General features: G+C 39.1%; 1 protein-coding gene across 1 annotated transcript; it reads left to right on the forward strand.

Annotated features, from left to right (window-relative positions):
* Nucleotides 1–5,995: 5,995 nt before the first annotated feature.
* On the forward strand, nt 5,996–18,899 carry lman1 (lectin, mannose-binding, 1). Its single transcript, XM_047570402.1, has 13 exons — nt 5,996–6,253; nt 7,145–7,299; nt 8,825–8,932; nt 10,177–10,238; nt 10,608–10,707; nt 10,824–10,947; nt 11,861–11,919; nt 12,112–12,244; nt 12,450–12,637; nt 12,810–12,886; nt 16,459–16,621; nt 17,356–17,480; nt 17,574–18,899. Exons 1-13 carry the CDS (start codon nt 6,034–6,036, stop codon nt 17,608–17,610), a joined length of 1,551 nt encoding a protein of 516 aa, XP_047426358.1. The 5' UTR covers nt 5,996–6,033; the 3' UTR covers nt 17,611–18,899.
* Nucleotides 18,900–19,737: the final 838 nt, after the last annotated feature.

The following is a 19,737-nucleotide window of genomic DNA, read 5'->3' on the forward strand; positions in this document are numbered from 1 at the left end:
ACCACAGTCAACTACTCTGGGTTTATATGTTTTTGACATGTTTTAGCAGCCACATTTAGAAATGTGCTTTTTATTGTCACTCTTCTGCTCAAATTCATAAATGAAGTTCTGTTTGTCATAACACATGTTTATACACATGATACACACATGATACACACTACTAATTTTACTAATAATAGGTGTTAGCCCTGATGCCTCCCAGGCTCGGGCCTTTCTGGGTGGAGTTTGCATGTTTTCCCTGTGTCTGAGTTAATTTTCTCCAGGTACTTCGGTTTCCTCCCACCTCCAAAGACATGCTCGTTAGGTTAATTGGTGATTCTAAATGGTTGTTTGTGTCTGTGTTAGCCCTGCGATAGACTGGCCACCTGTCCAGGATGTACCCGATGACAGCTGGGATAGGCTGCAGTAACCCCCACAACCCTAGTGAGAATTATAACAGTGCAGCTGCATCCAATGTCTGTCTGAGTCCACTAGGTGGCAGTAGGTAGTCATTATACTGTGTGACTACAGTTTTTAAATGATGTTAGTGAACTCATTAAACTTTGGAGTGTAGTTCAGCAAATGCAGATAATCCAAATACAGACATGAACAAGGTTGTGGGAATATTCTCTCATGCTGTTTTCTTGTTTATTTTGGGACTTGTCCTGACACTATAATAGATCCTTGTTATATTCTTAAAAATGAATGTCTCTTTGAGAGTAATTAACCATTTTGTTATTGTAAGCACCTAAATCCACTTTACAGTAAATTATAGTAAAATAACATCCACAGTATTTGATGCCTACATTAGAGCGGTGATAATTATCAATGATATCACTCTCTATCATCATCATCTATGCCAGTTACAGAAAAACAAAAACAGACCTGCACGTTTTTTTCAGCACGCCGCCTTCATTAAATCACGCGTCATTGTTTACAATACACCATCGATCCCATTTTCAGAGAACAGTGCACGTCAGGATTCGCATTTGATTAAAGAGCGACCGATATTAAAGTGCTTTTGCGCATCCTTTTAACAAGCTGGGGTCGTCTCGTCCAGGAAAAGGCCGAAAGAAAAAAAAAACTTGGCAATATATTTCTTCAATATCCCTCCTGGAAGTAATTAATCACCGTCGTCATACAAGGACAAGCCTTAAAAAGATTTCAAATATTTACTGAAGTGCCCCCTTGTTCCCAATTATATCTCCCTGCTAGTCCCTCTCATTATTTAGAACTACCCACAAAAAAAAAGATGCAACACTGAATGGGAACACATACAGCAGCCCCTCCCTTCCCTCCAAAGAAAATGTTTAATAGAAAATGAATGAGTGAGTTACTGTGCTGCAATGCAGGCCCTAATGAGGTAATTTTATTAGTAGTGGCTTCCCAGAACTGTTGGAAACAGATGGAGGAAACAAACAGAGAGAGACAGAGTAGAGAAAATTAGTGCTACCCAATTCATTAATTAATGCATTAGTATGGGCAGCAAATTAACTGCCCCAAAAATCTTCTATTCAATGCAGATTATGAGGGGGGAAAAAAAACACATTGTTGCCCTTCAACGTAATTACAAGACAGTGCAAATTCAATTCTAATGAGGCGAAAGGCACCCCCTTAACATACATCCCCTATTTCCCCCCTCTAAAAGGGCTCGCTCTTGTTGAGGCCTAAGTTTAAGGAAGTATTGAGAGTGAAGGAGACAATAATGAGAGATCGGCCTGGGACTAAGTGCTTTATACGCTGCAAACAGGTAGAGAGGATTGAATGGCTCTCTTTCTGGGACTCCTGGGGGGCCTGTCTTCCCAGCACAACAACACTTGGCCCTGAGAAAAGGGTTCACTGAGGAGCCCGGGGAGTGAATGGACCTGTGCCGCAGTGGGTCAAACTCAATAGCCACAAGTTCTTCAGTGATTAAAAACTGTGTTGTGCCGGCCCGGGGGCTCCACACATGTACACAAACACACACACACACGCACGCACCTATGAACGGGCGCGCACAAAAAAACACACATGGCCAGCCCCTCGCCCTTCCACCTCTCCCTCTCATTGAGTTATCTTTACTCAGGCTTTGTCTCCTCTAATTGGAGCTGATGAGTGACTAATTGGTAGCTTTTTTACAACACCCAGTACTTAAGCCGAGGGAGGCAGCATGAGCGGAGTTAATGAGAGGCTTTGCACAAATAAAAGCTTTAAAATGGGCCTGTTTCACAGAATGGGAGAAAAGGAAAGTTGAGGATATCCTTTGTGTCCCCCACATCTTTCACTTACGTGCAGGTATCTAAAAAGAAGAGGGAGCGGGGAAGGGCGCCCAGCGGTTGCTGAAACGTTGAGCACTTGTCCGCATAAAGGGATCTGTTCTGTATTGTTTGGGGCCCATCGTTTAGTGTGTCTGTTAATAATGAGAAAGGGCTGCTCCTCAAATGAATGTGGCAAGTCCTTAGTGGACAATAAGTGTCCTCTCTAGCCTGGACCACACTGGACTGTGTTGAAGCAATCTGAAATAAAGGTTTAGTCCTTGCGACATTGTTCGGGGTGAGTATGTGGCCTGTGCGCACGGAACTGAGCCAAGAAATAAAACGGCAGCACAGCCGGTGTGGAGTAATCATTATCGTCTCAAATGATCAGGAATTGGATAGGATTGAGCTTCCTCGTCTCAAATTACGTTAATTATGTGTGATTTTACAGGTAAACTGTAATAAAACCAGACCCAATGGATGGTTTAAATGTAAAAATCACGCTCCTCTGATGGAAGTTTTGCATCATGGTGGTAAGAGCACAGCGGGTTCAGCCACAGGACGTTTCCTCAGCATGCTGTCGCCCCAGCAGACTTTCAGCTGATTTGATAATGGAGGGCTTTGTGCTTTTCAGGTATGAATAAACACAGCGAAGCAACAGGCTTCGTTTAACTCAGCCACTGTGACACACCAGGAGGTGACAAGCCACTCTCCCTTTCCCCCTAATGCGACACGGGTAATACAAACATCTTTAGATGCCCAAATCCCCCAGGGGACGACACAATGGGTATTTGTTTTATCCGTTAAGGCCAGTTTAGTTTAGGACTGATAAATCTCAAGAAGTAGTAAGTAAAATGAATAAATAAATAAATAACTGCCGGCTCAAACCCCGTTCTGACACTAGAGGCTCCAGTAAATGTCAGGTTCCAGTCACGTCCTGGATTACATTTACTACAGCATCGTAATCCACTGGCCAAATATTTGTGCTGACTCATGTGATGGGCTATTCACAGTTTCAGTGACCCATTAACATCCTACAGGTTGCGATTGTCCCCCTCTAAATGGATCCATTAGCATCGCCATTGTTATTCAAATCCTACGTTTCCTAACAAAGAGTGTGGTTTAACTCTCTAATGAGGACTTCCTCAGACAAAGGACAGAGGCCTCTATTTTCTGTGCCCCGCTGCTAGATTTCATGATAATTTTGCTATCACTCATCACCACTCCACTGGGCTTTTTGTGGCGTCTTTTAAGACTTTGCTTACCCCATTTCATGTTTCCTTTCTTTACAGGATTTGTTTATTGGCGCACCATCATAATATTTCAGTTAAGAGCATTCCTTTTCTAATGCTTTCCCTGTATGACTGTGTGCCCCAAAGCACCTGTGAGAGACGCAAGTATGTGCACAAGCGCCATGTTACATTCCCAACATCGCATGGAACTGGTTTGACGAGAATTAGCCACGTAACATTCATAACCGTCATAGATTGAATTCCATTATTGTGATGATGTCGAGAGGAATCAGTGTTTCCAGATGACAAGAAATATCACTAAACGTTTAAGGGATTGTTTGTTTTTGCATCGTTTTAATTTAGCATAAAAATGTTTGATGTGTAAAAATAACACATCAAAATAACAAAAAAAATGCAGCTATTACGATAGCGAGTGAGAAGTGAGTATAAAAGGCGATGTTTTTTTGGCTCGGTTAAAACTTTATCTGTTCATATGTGCATCTAAAAACCTGGACACTGAGTGTGTCTCCACTGTGGTTTTGTAAAGGCGCCAAAATGATCAGTGGTCCTCTTCCAATCAACAGGCCGTCTCCGTTCGTGTATGTTGCATGACTAAATAAACCTTCTCACATGTGCAGCTCAATTCTTGCCATTTGCTAAACATTTGTCTAAATAGATAAAATCCCCAGATTAGCGTCGCCACAAAAGCTTGTTTTGTTCCTGAACCCGTAATCATCAGTGACGCTGCACCTCCACAAGCAACAGGAGGAAGGTTGGGGAAAGTAAATAAAAAGCCAATAGCACATAATTGTGTCATCTCCCATCTCCCACTGAGGCTTTCAGGCTGCAGTGAAAGCTCTTGGAGCCACCACCTAACCTTTCACTGACCCTTTGCAGACTCCAGAAAAACTCAGAAAGTTCATCAACCAATGGGACTGAAGAACTAAAATCACATGGACAAGGTTTTTTTTGCAAGTTTTCTGCTAATTTTAACATTTTAGGATAAAACAGCCAGGTTTGAATGTTAACTTAAACTCATTATATCTGTCTAAAAAGGTCCTTACGCTATTATTTTAGGTGTATTTATGACAAGTAATAGCCTCTAAATTACCACCAATGACATATATTTTGGCTTTTATGTATGAAATGTATTACAGTTTCTCATTATTCATTGAAATTTCTCAGTTTTGGATGAATAAAGTTTCTATCTACTCAAGTGTCGAGCTGAATCAGGCCGGGCTCTGGACCTGGAACAGTTTTCAGAAGTGACCACATATGGAAAATATATTTACCATTCACTTCCACCATTTTTAAAATATCAGTGAAATTGTCCAGAAACGTCCATAGAACTTAAGAACCACAACAAGACCCGAATCATTTGGAGCGCAATACTCATGAGCACAATAAAGAGGACATAATGTAAATGTAGCTTCAGGCTACTTCTATGATCACTGTTTTGCATTAACATGCAAAATGTGTTCACATGTTGCATATCCCTAAATAAACATAGGGACTGTATCCCTGTACAGGATCGATTATTATGGGTTAAATAATGAAGCTACCACGGTGGTTAATCACAACGCATAAGAGATAATAATAGCTTTTTATTTTACCCTAGAGGCTGCTAATTGGTGGACTCACATTTGTGTATATGTGTGTGCATACCACACAAATCACACATTGCCTTCCTGTGTTAATATAATCCATCATAGATACTAAACTAATGAATTGGCTATATTCATATTATGCAATATATGTGTCATATATAAATATACTACTATTATATATCACCACAAAATACCAAAGTAGCAGTGCTCTTTTTTTTTTTGCTTTTTTGACTCTCCTTCCTCTTCTCCTTTACGAACATGTACTTCCTTCAAGACTTGATATTCACCCACACAACACAACAAACCCTTAGACACACAGTCACCCACACACACAGTGTGTACAAACAGCACATAACCTTCTATGTTTTGTAGATGTTCTGTACCAGTTATTTTGCCCCTTCTCTAAGTCTGCCTGCCTACCTACCTAGCTACCTACCTAGCTACCTACCTAGCTACCTACCTACACGATGGTAGTGTAACTGCTTTGATTGACAGTTGGGGGTTATCCGAGGTCACCAGCTGCCTGTCTGGGCGTCACCTGCCTCACAGCTCCATTCATGCTTCACGTCTTTATCCGTTTTTAATTAAGCAAGAATTAGGCAGAGCAAGACTCTCAGGTATGTATTTTTAAGCCAATTAAAACAAACACACAAAAACATTGCAAAATAATTCAGCTTTTTGTGCGTAACCATTTCCTGGTTACTACTGCAGTCTTTACAATTTTTTAAAGGCTATTATATATATATATATTTATTTATTTTTAACTCTGTGGTTATTGCATTGCATTGCATTTATTTATATACTAGAGGTTTCTTTCTCCATGTCTCTTATAAAGGCAATGATGCAGACAAGTGGGGGAGGAAGGGGGAGGGAGTTAAGGACAGGACTCAGGAGTCGACCAATGAGAAAACGCCCTGTTGGCCCTACAGGCTTCCCGTCATGCTCGTGGACTCAGCGCTACGTCAGCAGTGATACAGAAACATGGCGGTGTCCATAGCCCTGCGCCGGGCTACTAACCCTCCTCTCTTCTTATTAACTTTTCTCACCACGTTAATATTTCACCCCAGCGTCGCCGACATCTCCACGAGTGCCTCGACCACAGAAGAGTTCCCTCACCGCCGCTTTGAGTACAAATACAGCTTCAAAGGACCCCACCTGTCTCAGGCGGACGGCAGTATCCCCTTCTGGATCCACACTGGAAGTAAGTTTGTCTCCAGCTGTCAACATCCCCAGAACCGCTGCTCATCAAATGCACCGAACGCTTAATTAAAGTCGCGTCTCGTAATGTCACGTAGACACCTGAGGTGGGTTGTGTGTGCAGTTTTTGAAACTGACGCGTTTCCGCTCAGCGTGTTCGCAAGTGACAGCGCTTTGCTTTGTTCATTCAAAAGTACGTTAAGAAATGCTCGGATTTTGGCCAACCTTAGTAACAGTGGTACGTGGTCTTAAAAACATTGCATTAAAGGCACTGACTGGTGAGAGGGGTTGTGCAGACACACATTGCTACAGTATTGAACTCTCCCCTTGCAAAAAAAAAAAAAAAAAAATGGGCCTTTGGATTCTTGCATCACACAGTGAGCTGTCCAGTCCACTGATATGAGTGTTCAATGAGAGCTTGCACGAGATTACGGCACATTCATTCACTATCCGGCAACATTGATTTAGGACTGTGAGAATGATCAGTCTGCAGACTAATGTGTCACTGGTCTATCCTTTACAAGTTCCAAGAGTAGCAAGTAGCAAGGCACAGATGACCGTGTAGATCAGATTAGATTAGATTAGATTAGATCACAGATAGATAAACATAGAGGGAACAGTGATGCGAGTGGCCAGAGTCAAACTGAGACACTGTGACCGTAGTTGTTTGTTTTGACTAACTAACTGCTCCAAATCCTCCAAGGAATAACAGCAAATCCTCCCAATTTAAAATAGGAACTAAGTAATGTTTGGCAAGCTTGAATGTAAAAAAAAAATGTCTAGAACCCAAGATATAATGATGAAATAGAATACTTTTACAGAAAAAAAAAATCTTTTGCACTTTGTGATAAACAAGTTTCATCATTTAACTCACCCGCTGTCCTCTCCATTCCAGATGCCATTCCAAGTGCAGACCAAGTGCGCATCACGCCATCCCTCAGGAGTCAGAGAGGATCTGTGTGGACAAAAAACAAAGTCAACTTTGAGCACTGGGAGGCCGAGGTGACCTTCAGAGTATCTGGAAGAGGCAGAATGGGAGCAGATGGTTTGGTAAGAAGGGCTCAGACTTTGGTGTTACCCTTTCTGGGGATATAGGGTTGTAATATTTACCCACCCTGGCTCTTTAGCTGTGCACAGCTGTGTCAAGCTATGATGTGCATATCCATAGATTGCTGCAGCGTTACAGCCAGTTGTAACCGTGTTGGAGACCAAAGACAAATCTGTTTCTGTAGCTGATGAAGGAGTTACCGAAAATACAATGTGTTTACCACAAAATTAGGATGATTGCTTATTAACCATTTGTCAGTCTAATATAAATACAAAGTCTTGAAACCACATTAAGCCTCTAGGAAATGGAAATTAGTACTGAACGGCTGCTCATCGTATATCATATTCCCCAAACTGTAATCGTTTGGTCACAGGAATGAATTGGCTTATAAAAGTAAGATCCTGCTGTCGAACCCTAAATTCAATAATGTTACAATGTGCTTATGTGAAAAATACTCTGTGGATTTACTTGGAACCGACCTATTTCTGTCAGTACGGTTACATGCATGCGGAAAAATCAAATCTGACTTTACCTGGACAACTTACATGCATGTGAACACGTTACTCCTCTTAATTCTCCTTAGCTGATTGACATCTAACATCCAAGAATTCCGGTCGCAGAAGAAGAAGGTAAACAGAGCCGGTAGAAGAAACACCTGAGGGATACCGCGAATCTTATCTGCACCAAAAAGTAGCCGCGCACATTACGTACGAGTTTAAAAAAGCTGAGCTATTATCCATCTTGTTGTTGTTTGAAATGCCAGTCTTGGAAGACACGTATCGGCATCTAGTGTGGAGAAGGAGATGTTCCCGTCAGTTATTCGATTTTCTCCTTTGCATATAAACTGGGTCAAGCATGCACAGCGTAAACACACTGTGTTATAATATATGTCATGTTACACTGAGCAGGGCCACTTGAATGTGGAGAAACCTGCATTTAAATGGAAGGTGTACATTGCATTTTAAGAGGTGTGTCTTACCCACAGGCTGACATGACAAGCAATTTGTCAACCGACAAAGAACAGTTCAAACTTGTAAAGTTTGCTTATAACAGACTTGTTAAACGTCACTGGGCAGCCATGAATTATTATCATTTTTTTGTAACTCTCAGTCAGCCCTGGTTGTCATTAATTATGATTAAAAACTCAGTGAGTGAAGTCGGTTATTAGCCATTTTCAGGGTAAAACACATATGGTAGAGACGACCTAGTGGTCACTAAGGCTGCAGTGATAAATGGGCCAAACCAGTATATCTGTAGACATTAACTTATTATCATCTGTATATTTAAGTCATTTAAAAGTATATTTGAGTCATTTAAAAGTATACAATTTTTCCATCAGAGTGCTCAGATATGTTTTTAAAATTTAAAATGTCTCCATTAGTATGAATTATGGCTACATTGTGGCTACTACGGCTAAATATACACTCTCATTTTCTGTCAAACCAACACCTCCACACGTGTTTATTAAAGAATGATAAAAAAAAGCATGTGTATAATAGTTGTTCCATGTTTTTCTTTGTGTAACAGGCGGTGTGGTTCACCACTACACAAGGCCTGGATGGTCCGGTGTACGGAGCTGCTGATCAGTGGAATGGATTTGGCGTCTTCTTTGACTCTTTTGACAATGATGGAAAGGTTGGTGTCAACTTCTCAGTTCGAGTCAATGTTTACTCTTCACCATTAGTGAGTCTGAGGATTCTTTACATTTTTTAAGAGGAGGTTGTGTATACTTCACGTTTTTTTAAAAACGCCGGCTGCTGAGAATAACCCCTAAAGGTGAGAGAGTGAGAGGGAAGCATGATGGGAATTAACCAGCACAGAAGCCACATTGAAAAGTAAAAGTAAAAGCGATATTTCCATAAAGTACAATTGCGCTTTGTACTTGTTTCCATTCAAAGGTGTTTTGCGAATGAGCTGTAAGTCTAAAGTATAGTCTCACAGTATCCCATATTTCTCATCAATTCTCATCATGTGAGACTTAACTGTGGACGTAAAATTAACTGGTGACATAATCTCCTGAGTCAGTGCTAATGGGGAAATACGAAAAAAGTTTTTCTGTCACACTTTTATATCCTTTTATATCTTTATGTCTGAAAAGCCACTTCATGAGAGCATACCAGTGTTTTAGCTTTAGATATTTGACAGGTTTTTCAAAATGTAGGCGTTTCCAAGTTATAAGTTGTGCATTTCTCAAGGGAATAACTACAGCAGAGTGGAAAACAAATAACAAAGAACACACAAGTGCAAACAAGAATAGCACGGAAAATGGCAACATATTCAATTTTGCTTTTTCTCAAGCAGCAACTTCTGCCAATAAAAAATGCATCTTAAAAAATTGCAATTCCGCGAATGGCCACTTAAGGCGCACTCAACAAAGCGAGTTGATCCCCAATGACCGAATACTGTGTTTAACAGCAGAAATAACAACTTACTCATTTAAATTATATCAAGTTTTAAGGTTATTCACGAGTAAGGATGTTGATTCGTCACACTCTGTCACCATAGCGACGGCCAAAACCTCCACACTTGAACGTCTAAACTGTTTATCTTCAAAGAATTTCACTGTTTGGTCTTTAACACAGCAGGAGCGATGCTAACAGACACGCAAAAACACAAACAAGAGAAGCCTCCGCTTTCGGTTGTTCTGCGTATTCTTGACACTGCCCCCAAGTGGCAGCAGATAGGTACAGCAGGATGACCTACACCTGACACAGCCAACTTTAAACAAACAAATTTGATCATTGCCAAAACAATTTATTATAATTTATTTGCACATGTGCGGGATTGTTTTTTTTTTATATGATTACCTAAAATGCCACCTCCCGTCTTCAGATGACAAAAGGATTAATGTGTTTCTTTGTTTTTTTTTTTCATCCCAGAAAAACAACCCGGCTATAATAGTTGTTGGGAACAATGGAAACCTTGTTTATGACCACCAAAAGTAAGTAAACATTTCTTTTGCTCCGCTCTGACGTCACCCCCCAACTCAAATTTGAACAACTTAAAGAAGATTAGGAAATATGATTATATTTGCTTGGAAAGTAAATAATCCTCCATCTTTCCTAATCTCCCCCGAGCGAGTGAAAGCTTTAAATCACTTTTTCAGTGCCATTTCAGTTGTGTCTTAGAATTCATGGGTTTTACTGCTCGGCTAAGTAAGTGTTTACGAAAACATACACGGGCATTAATGTGATTCACTTATCTAATAAACTTGTATTTTCTCCACTTTTGAACAATGTTTACGTGGATCAGAGTGGTATGTGTAGATGTAACAGGTGTATGTTTGTCTTAAAATGTTGTTTTCATCCAGTGACGGCAGCACACAAGCCCTCGGCACATGTTTACGGGACTTCCGCAACAAACCCTATCCTGTCAGAGCCAAAATAACGTACTACAAGCGGACACTGACGGTAGGAGATGACAAAAACACACACATTTAGACCATAAAATGTATCTCATAGTTTATCTCCCTAATGTTTTTTTTATTACTGAATCAGTCATCAGTGCTTTGAATATACTTCCTCAGATCCTGATCAACAACGGTTTCACTCCAGACAGAGAGGACTATGAGTTCTGCACAAAAGTGGACAACATGATCATTCCTAGCGAGGGCTTCTTCGGCATTTCAGCCGCTACCGGTGGTTTAGCAGGTATTATTTAGCTTGTTGTGTTAAAAACTCAGAAAATATATAAAAATATACACAGGTCTTCAACAGGGTGTCCTATATATATATATATATATATATATATATATATATATTTCTTGTTTTTTTTTAAATTTTTCCCCCACAAATCTAAATTTCATTAAATACACATTAACATCAATCCAGTATATTTTAGTAAATAAAAATTGAAATAAAATTGTTTTTAATAATCTAAATTTAACTCTACAGTCCATATTGAATCAGTCACATTAGTTAATTGAATTAATTCTCTAGGCCCAGGTACCGGGTTTAGAGGCTCATGAGTCAAGAGAAATGATTGACTTTAGTTTGTCATTTTCGGAAAGAAGTGTTTGATGTGGCACAAGAATAACATCTTTGATATTTATCTTCTGCTGAAAAAAGAAGAATTGTATTAATATTATGTGGAAATACGTTATAATTTCCTGTATTATTTCCCCACGTATGTTAATATTATTATATTATCTTTACTTTTCTCTCTTTTTCAATTGTATATGCAATTCTTTCTTTTTAGTGTTCGAAATAAACAAACTTTATTATTACTAGTCTTTGAAGACATTTTACCAAATTAAAATCCTTAAAGATTTTAAGACTGTTTATAATCTTGTTAAAAGATATTTCTGTGTAAAACTTTTTGAATAATAGCCTAATATTTCTTAGCAACACAACCTAATTATTGTGCGACAGAGATTTTAACCCCATTATTTGTATTTTACGACCTGACAGTTTTCATTGGAATTTATTTTCATTGTCTTTGATAAAGTATTATCACCACATTGCGTTATCGCAGTGACGTAATGTAATCAGCTGCTGTATTTAAATGTTTTCATTTCTATGTGTTTCTACGTGACACTAATTCAGAATCTCTTTCCTCCGTCAGATGACCACGATGTTTTGTCCTTCTTGTTATTCAGACTCACAGAGCCGGGCCAGCAGCCGGTAACTACATTTTCCTAGAGCTCCTAAAACCTTTCCAATCCTGTGTGTGTGTGTGTTTGTGTGTCAGTGTGTTCTTTTCTCTCCAGTTGTGTGTGTGTGCACATGCATGTGCGTGCACGATATAGCCTAAGCGTAGCCTCCATTGAATTCAGTTTTTTTTTCCTTTTTTTTTCTTTGTCTTTCCCATTGAAGCCTCCAGTCGATTCTGAGATTCCTAAAGAGGAGAAGGACAAGTACCAGGAGGAATTTCAGAACTTCCAGCAAGAGCTCGATAAAAAGAAAGAGGAGTTTCAGAAAGAGCACCCAGACGTCCAAGGAGAGCCGAGTTAGTTTCCTAAATAAAAATACCCCAAACAGTGACGTAAAATTACAGCGAGTGTGTTAAACTTAAAACTATGAATTCAGCTTTATAGAGAATGTGTTGAAAAAAATAACAGGTCCAAACATTATGTTGTTTACTTTTACATCATGACAGGTCATCATGTAGATTTAACTTTTTAATCTTTTTCTAATGTTTGTATTCTCTTCAGTCGAGGATTTGTACGAGAGCGTGAACGACCGGGAGATCCGTCAGGTGTTTGAAGGCCAGAACCGGATCCATCTGGAGATCAAACAGCTCCACCGGCAGCTCGCTATGATTCTGGATGAGCAGCGTCGGTACGTCTCCGCCATCACGGACGAGGTCGCCAAGAAAGGGACGAACGCTGAGTCAGGACAGGTGAGAACATCATCGCAGGGAATCCAGCTCACACATGAGGCAAGAGATGTAGAGTTAAGGGCTACACGTTATCTCATGTTCTGTGTGGGTTTTGGGATTAAACATCCAGAAATGCACGTTTAATGTTTTGCATAAATGGAGATATGTGTTACACGCTGTATTTCCCTCTCAGGCGGATTCTTCCAGTCAACAGCTGGGCTCCATCCTAGCAACACAACAGGATGTCCTCAGAAATCTGAACGAGCTGAAGTAAGTGACAACGTTGTTGTTGTTGCCCATTGTTTCTTCTTAAAAAACTAGCTGTTGTTTTTGCAGCACGCGCATAGAGAAATGTGTGATACTTGAGGAAAACAAGAGAAATCCTGCCTGTTAAATCCCTCAAATCATATTTAATCTCAGGATGCGGTGGCGGCGACATCACAGGTGTCTGCCGGGCTGATAATCCAGCTGCTGCCACGGTTTCCTCCACAGAAAGTCGACTGAGTGCACGGGCTCACGACTAAATGGGAAAATCATCACTATGAATGGATCTTACCTCTGTTTTATTTCAGTTTGTTTCTATTGAGTCACCAATAAAATGTAGTGAGAGAAAAAGAAAACGTGGAATAATAAGAAAAACAAACAAAAGAGCCAAAAGGCACAATAGATACAATATACATATGCATATGTCACATATGACATATGCATACATACAAGTTTTTGCTAACGAAAAGTTTTTTGAGGCTTTTCACCTGAATCATGTATCTGATTTTTTCTAACTTAACACAAACCCAACGTGAATGGGCTCACTGTTACTACGGGTAACCCTGAATACTGGGATAACCGGATCCGGTTTAATTCTTTTTTGTTTTTTTATACAAATATAAAAGAATGTGCTGAAAATCTCTAACCAGAATGTGTGGAGCAAGTCCAAAACATATGTCCCAGAGTAGCAGGAGCCTGATGGCACCTGATGCAGTTTGAATCTGGGCCAGTCTGACTCCACAGAGGTGCAGGTCCTTAAACACAAATTGAGTTTGTGTGTATTCTTTTTAATAGCTTTTTGCCATGTTTCCTCAGAGAGCTCCATGTTCAGGTCTTTTCCCACCCTTCTTTCAGATGGTGGAGAGAATTACCTTCCATAGCCTGGATAGTACTGTATAACTGAGACACACTCTTTTATTACGAATGTGTTACACAATGACTTTTTCTCTTTTACAAAACTTTGTACGTATAGCTTTTTAGCCTCCCATTTATCGAGGACACATCAAGTATGGTTCTGTTCCGATTACAGAAAGACAATTCTGTGTCCTACAGTTTGTCCCTTGGAGTTTTAGATTTCTCATCTCCATGAATAAGACTCGTTTCTGATACATCCTGTAATTGCAGTCTGATAGATGTAGTAATATCCATCTGTAATCACCTGCTTCTTTAACTGTAAAAATAGTTTCCCTTTCCTCTCTCAGACGACCGAGCGCACACGTTCTTAGTGTTAAGATAAAGCAGTTTTAAGACATTTTATCATAGTTTGTCTCCATGACTAAAGTCTATAGTGACTGTTTAATATTGATCTCACAGTAAGCCTGATTAGGTCTACACAATGTAATCGCCATAAAAAAAAACCCTACTTATAGATTAGATTTTTCAAAGTTTGCATATAATTAATGTGTAATTTATCTAACTAGTTTCACTAATTTATTTACCTCCAGCTCTGCTACCAGTTGTGTTGAAAAATAAGGTCTTAGTTAATTCATTTGCTAAAGTACTGTGTCGTAGTCGTTCTGGAGGGACAAATGTGTCTTAATTTCAACACACCATCTGCATAAAGAATTAATCAGAATCACAAGATATTAAAGATTTTATTTTATGTAACATTAATCTCTCAGCCTCGTGTATCATAAAAGAATCAAGCTGTTTGTATGCCCTAAATCCAACAGGACATTGGTCCTCAAAAGATTTTGCATGCATGATTTTCTTTATTGTATCGCTGACCCCAAACTGACACGAGCCTAGACGCCGCGCCGCCCACGTGCAGCCTCCGAATTCTGTAAGTGAATTAAATCCCACAGCGAGCAAGTGACAATTGGGTTTCTGTGATGATTTTTTAAGAAAGCACGTTAGCGGAGTGGTAATTTTAAGTCAATATGGCGCAAAGGAGTAAGTTGACGGACGCGGTAAATGCGTTCAGATGCTGGCAAAAGGCTGCAGCTGCTCCGTCTAATGTGCTAATGTGAGCGACTGATCTGTATTACTTTGTAGATTAAGTCCTCAGTTTATCCTGACCCGTCTTTTAGCGCAGAGTTCAGGATGAGACTTCATCTCAGACTCTAAACGTACAAAGAAGGCTTTCTGCTCATAAATGGGTCACTTGTAGTGAATGAAGATTAGACGTAGGGTTTAATAAACGCTCACTTACTTTCTCAAGGGAGATTTTATTTTTTCCCCTCTCTGTGAAACAAATTAGATTTTGTTTATATGTCATCCCTGTTTCAGACCTTGGCCATGTGGCCGAGCAAGAAAAGGCCACATCTTAGCACCATTTTCTCCTCATCCGATTAGCAGTCTTTAAATACATCTGTCATACACAAGCAAAACATGCTTTCCCTCCAAATCATTTCTTGTCACAATCATCCGTCCCGAGAGTCTTTCCTCGTACTCGGCTGGAGCTCTGCTCATTTGTCAATTCACTTTTTTTTTTCTTAATCGTCTTAGATGTGTTTAAGATGATAAGAGAAACATATTGCTTTCTCCCTGTCAGTAATCAACTTTAAGAAATTTAATTTTGTTGAGAATTGTGATCCAGGCTTAGGTATTCATTCTCTACCGAGAGTGATCTACACTGTACTGTACTTTAATTTAATTTACTGGTGAAATTAAAAGTGGAAGTACTGGATTTCACATTCAGTAACTGTTGAGGCGGAGCAGTTGTATATTTTGACATCTGTTGTGAGCTTTTTTGGGTAAATTTGTATTAGTAAATTGTGATTTATGCATCCAATCCTATAGTTCCAGTACAAAATGGTTTATTTAACTCACTGGCAGCCTCTTAAAATCTAAGTGTTTTCTGAAACATAAATGTAAAGAAGAAGAGAATCATGTGAGATCCATGGGTTCTTCTCTTCTTTACCTCTGTGACACTAACTGAAAAGCTAAAAGTCACTGAACAAAGAGTTAGAACATAAATATTTTTTTAATACTCAGAACAGAAGTACAAATCATAACCCCCCCCACCGCCCCCCTGTGTAGGCTACGACATAGACTTTGCGTGTATCTGTTGCTGGAGTATAAAACAAGCTTCCTTATTATTCTTTAAGTCTCCTCTGACTCTCATGAAAACATGTACCTTGTGGCCTTAAACTGCATCACTTTTCCCCTCTAAAGCTTCTTAACTCAAATATAGAATGTAGCACATTCAGAGGGGGCCGCATTTATTATGATTCCAGCCATCGAGCGCTTTGTTAAAAATTTTCAATCAACATTTTAATTTCATCTTTAGCCTCATAGCTAGCCTCTTATAGATTTCATAATCCCGATAGTGCTCCCCTGTTTCTTAACCTACTGTACTTGTAATCTGTTGTAAGAACATGTTTTTATCAGGGATTAATTTAGCAATCATGACCTCTTTTATCAGATGGTAATTTTCTGTTTTTTGAACTTTGAGAACATGTAGCCTCCAGTGAATAGGGATTAAAGGATTAATTTTTGGTCACTTTATGTTACTGTAAATAAACAATACCGAACAGCATATTTTTTTTTTGTCTATCTTATGGTTTCTGCTTTTGGCTGCATTAGATTCCATGATACATGATGCCACTAAGTTTGTCTTCTCTTTGTCTCTGCAGAAACTCTTTTCATGACTCGCTGAAACAGATCGGCTCTGTCCAGCATCAGGGTAACGCCGGTGGACTGGGGTCGTACGAGACTATTCAGCACTTCAACGACATTAAGGAACATCTGCACACAGTCAAGAGAGACGTGGAGCACCTGGTCCAGCGTAACGCTCAGGTAGTTTGGAATTTAATGTCAAGCAGCGATATATATACACTCACCAGCCACTTTATTAGGTACACCTCGCTAGTAAAAGGTTGGACTTTGGCCTCAACTCTTTGTGGCATACTATCAACAAGGTGTTGGAATATGGGTCCACTGTGGTTATAAAGGGATGGACATGGTCAGCAACAATACTCAGGTAGGCTGTGGCATTTAAACCATGCTCAGTTTGTACTAAGGGGCCCAAAGTGTGTCAAGAAAATGTCCCCCACATCATCACACCACCACCACCAGCCTGAACCGTTGATACCATTTCTATCATCTCCAACCAGTCTGCTCATTCTCCTCTGACCTCTCACACCAACAAGGCATTTTCGTCCACACAACTGCCTCTCACTGGATATTTTCTCTTTTTCTGAACATTCTCTGTAAAACCCTAGAGATGATTGTGTGTGATAATCCCAGTAGATCAGCAGTTTCTGAAATACTCAGACCAACAACCATACCACGTTCAAAGTCACTTAAATCCCCTTTCTTCCCAATTCTGATGCTCGATTTGATCTAAGGCAAGTTGTCTTGATCACCTCTACATGCCTAAATGCACTGAACTGTAGCCATGTGGTTGGCTGATTAACTATTTATCTTAACAAGCAATTGAACAGGTGTACCTAATAAAGTGGCCAGTGAGTGTGTAATAATTAATTTATATAATTCATTTGGCTGATTCTCTTTTTTTTTTTCGTGAGCAGAATCCTGCTGAAAAGGTCATGAAATGCCCCGAGGTGCCTCCCATGCCCTCCTGTTTATCCACTGTTCATTTTGCGATCTTTGTCGTCATCCAGTCAGTCCTGTTCTTCTGCTACGTCATGTACAAGTAAGACATCGTTTCTTTTGTTTATCTTTGTAGTGGATGTTAATGACCAATTTGTCTAATCCTTTGCGTCTCTTTTCTGTTTTTTTCTCGTAGAAGTCAACAAGAAGCAGCGGCAAAGAAATTCTTTTGATGAAATGCGTTTATTAAACAAGCCTGTGTGAATGAGGGAATGTCCATTTTTCATAATTTTTTTTTTTTTTTGATTACTTTCAGATCGTAAGTTATTGTACTTGAAAATAATTGGTTTTGTTGAATACGTTTGTTTTAATTCATTGAAGAATTTTAATTTGATCAGGATAATGTGTATGAATACCAGCGTGAAATTTGTTGTTCTGGATTTTCAACAAGATGTGACATGTTCTTTACAGTATTTCTGGCTGGTCAGGTCCATTAGATTTTGTTTGCAAAAGCTGATTTCTGCCACAGTCCTATTTCACAAAAGTAAACCGACAACAAAAGAACCTGTGTTTTTGAAATGTGCAATTTTGTATAAAGTATTACAAAAATGCTGGTGGTGACGACCCAGACATCGGATTTCTGCCTCTGTTTATATGTTGTGATTCAGTCAAACATCCTCCATCTGAACAATTTACTTAAACAGTAAACACAAATTCCTCCAGTCTGTGCTTTTTGTTTGATTAACTGAGAAACATGGCACTCATACTGCGTCTTTTTCAAATTACTTTTGCACGTTACACGACATTCGTCATTGCTCCGAGTATTTTATTGAAAAGCCACACTGAAGGCAAATTGCACCACTAGAGCAGCTGTTCAATATGTTCATTTATTATTATTATGTATTTACACATGACACACCTTGCATTTACAAGCAGGATATAGACATTTTTGTATGACAAATTATGGTGGAGTGTGTTGATATGACTAAAGTTATAGGAACAGATAAAAAGCACAATCGTTATATGATTAAGAAACTTCCTGAGCACCCTGGACCCTGTTCTTTTTTCTTTTCTCAGATAAAAATGTTTATTCCTGTTTTTCTCAGTCCCTATCTTTTGCTGCATTCATAACTGATGGATTACAAATTAGAATGACAGCTGCATAAATACACACATATATGGATGGAGTCGTAGAAGAAGACGGCAGAGAGTCAAAAGAAGGAGAAGAAGAGACACAGAAAGGTGTCTAGTGACGGCGACGCTTCAGAAGATTTGGAAAAGCAAGACCTTCCCCATCCATTGCCTAATTTAAGAGAATTGATAGATGTTATCGCTCTAAGAATGATTCAAATGCGTGTTTTAACCTAAAATCCACGAATTTCTGCCGTTCAAGCACACAGAGCTGTTAAAACCAAAGCTGTTCAGTCTAGATTATTCTGTCAGAACTTTTTTTTTTCCATTTTGCAAGATTATCAATGGATGTATTGTTTCATTAATGGCAAAAAAACTTTTTTACAAAGTATATTTCAGAGCCTGTATTTTCTTATAGTGGTGTTCGATACCACCGATTTCCTTTCCGAGACGATACTGATTAAAATTCAGGCTGGTGTCAAGCGATACCAATCTGATATTTATTGTAAATACAGCCCAATGTGTTTGGTTAACCTAAAAACAGTCATTTTAGTAATTAATTTATTTTAAACTGTTTGAAACTATATTGAGGTAGTGGCTTCATTTACTATTTTGCCGAGCTAATACCAAAAAAAAAGAGGACACAATCATACAAAATATGTGAAAATGTTGTTTTAACTCTGAAAAAAGTCAAGTAAAATTATAAGACCATTAAAATAAATTATTGTTTAACTATTTAGAACTACTAGAAAATGAAAACTTGCATCTTAATTCTGATACTGGCCTCCTCATAAATGCCTTGTATTGTGTGTTGTGGTTTAACCTGAGGTGTTGTACCTGAGGTTTGTTGTGTTGCTACAACTCAACCGTTTAGTTACTTTCCACTGTGTTCTTCCATTACCTCAAATGACTGAAGTATCGAAGGTATTATTGATATTTTTATTTGAGAAACAATTTTAGAGCTTAAAGACCTGGTATCGGAAGTATCGATATTTCAGTATCGACCCACACACCGCTTCTTTCTTATTTTTACTTGAGTAAAGGAGTTGAATCAGTACTTTTACTTACTTAACCAGAGTATTTTTCTTTTTACACAAGTATCCAGACTTTTACTTCTGTCCATTAAATAGTTTTTGAGATATTTCACTAAAACCCCAAATGTGAGGCCGTGAAGTCAGTTGAGAAAAAGTCAGAGCGCTACCAGATCATCTTCTGGGACCATTGAATAA

This window comes from Mugil cephalus, chromosome 19 (assembly GCF_022458985.1).
Source record: "Mugil cephalus isolate CIBA_MC_2020 chromosome 19, CIBA_Mcephalus_1.1, whole genome shotgun sequence".
Taxonomy (NCBI): Eukaryota; Metazoa; Chordata; class Actinopteri; order Mugiliformes; family Mugilidae; genus Mugil; species Mugil cephalus.

Bases quoted from the DNA above. Each gene is read 5' to 3' on its own strand.
- lman1 (XM_047570402.1), top strand. From the start codon at position 6,034: ATGGCGGTGTCCATAGCCCTGCGCCGGGCTACTAACCCTCCTCTCTTC. The intron at 7,300-8,824 runs GTAAGAAGGGCT...TTTGTGTAACAG, and splicing joins GAATGGGAGCAGATGGTTTG to GCGGTGTGGTTCACCACTAC. The intron at 12,245-12,449 runs GTTAGTTTCCTA...TATTCTCTTCAG, and splicing joins AGACGTCCAAGGAGAGCCGA to TCGAGGATTTGTACGAGAGC.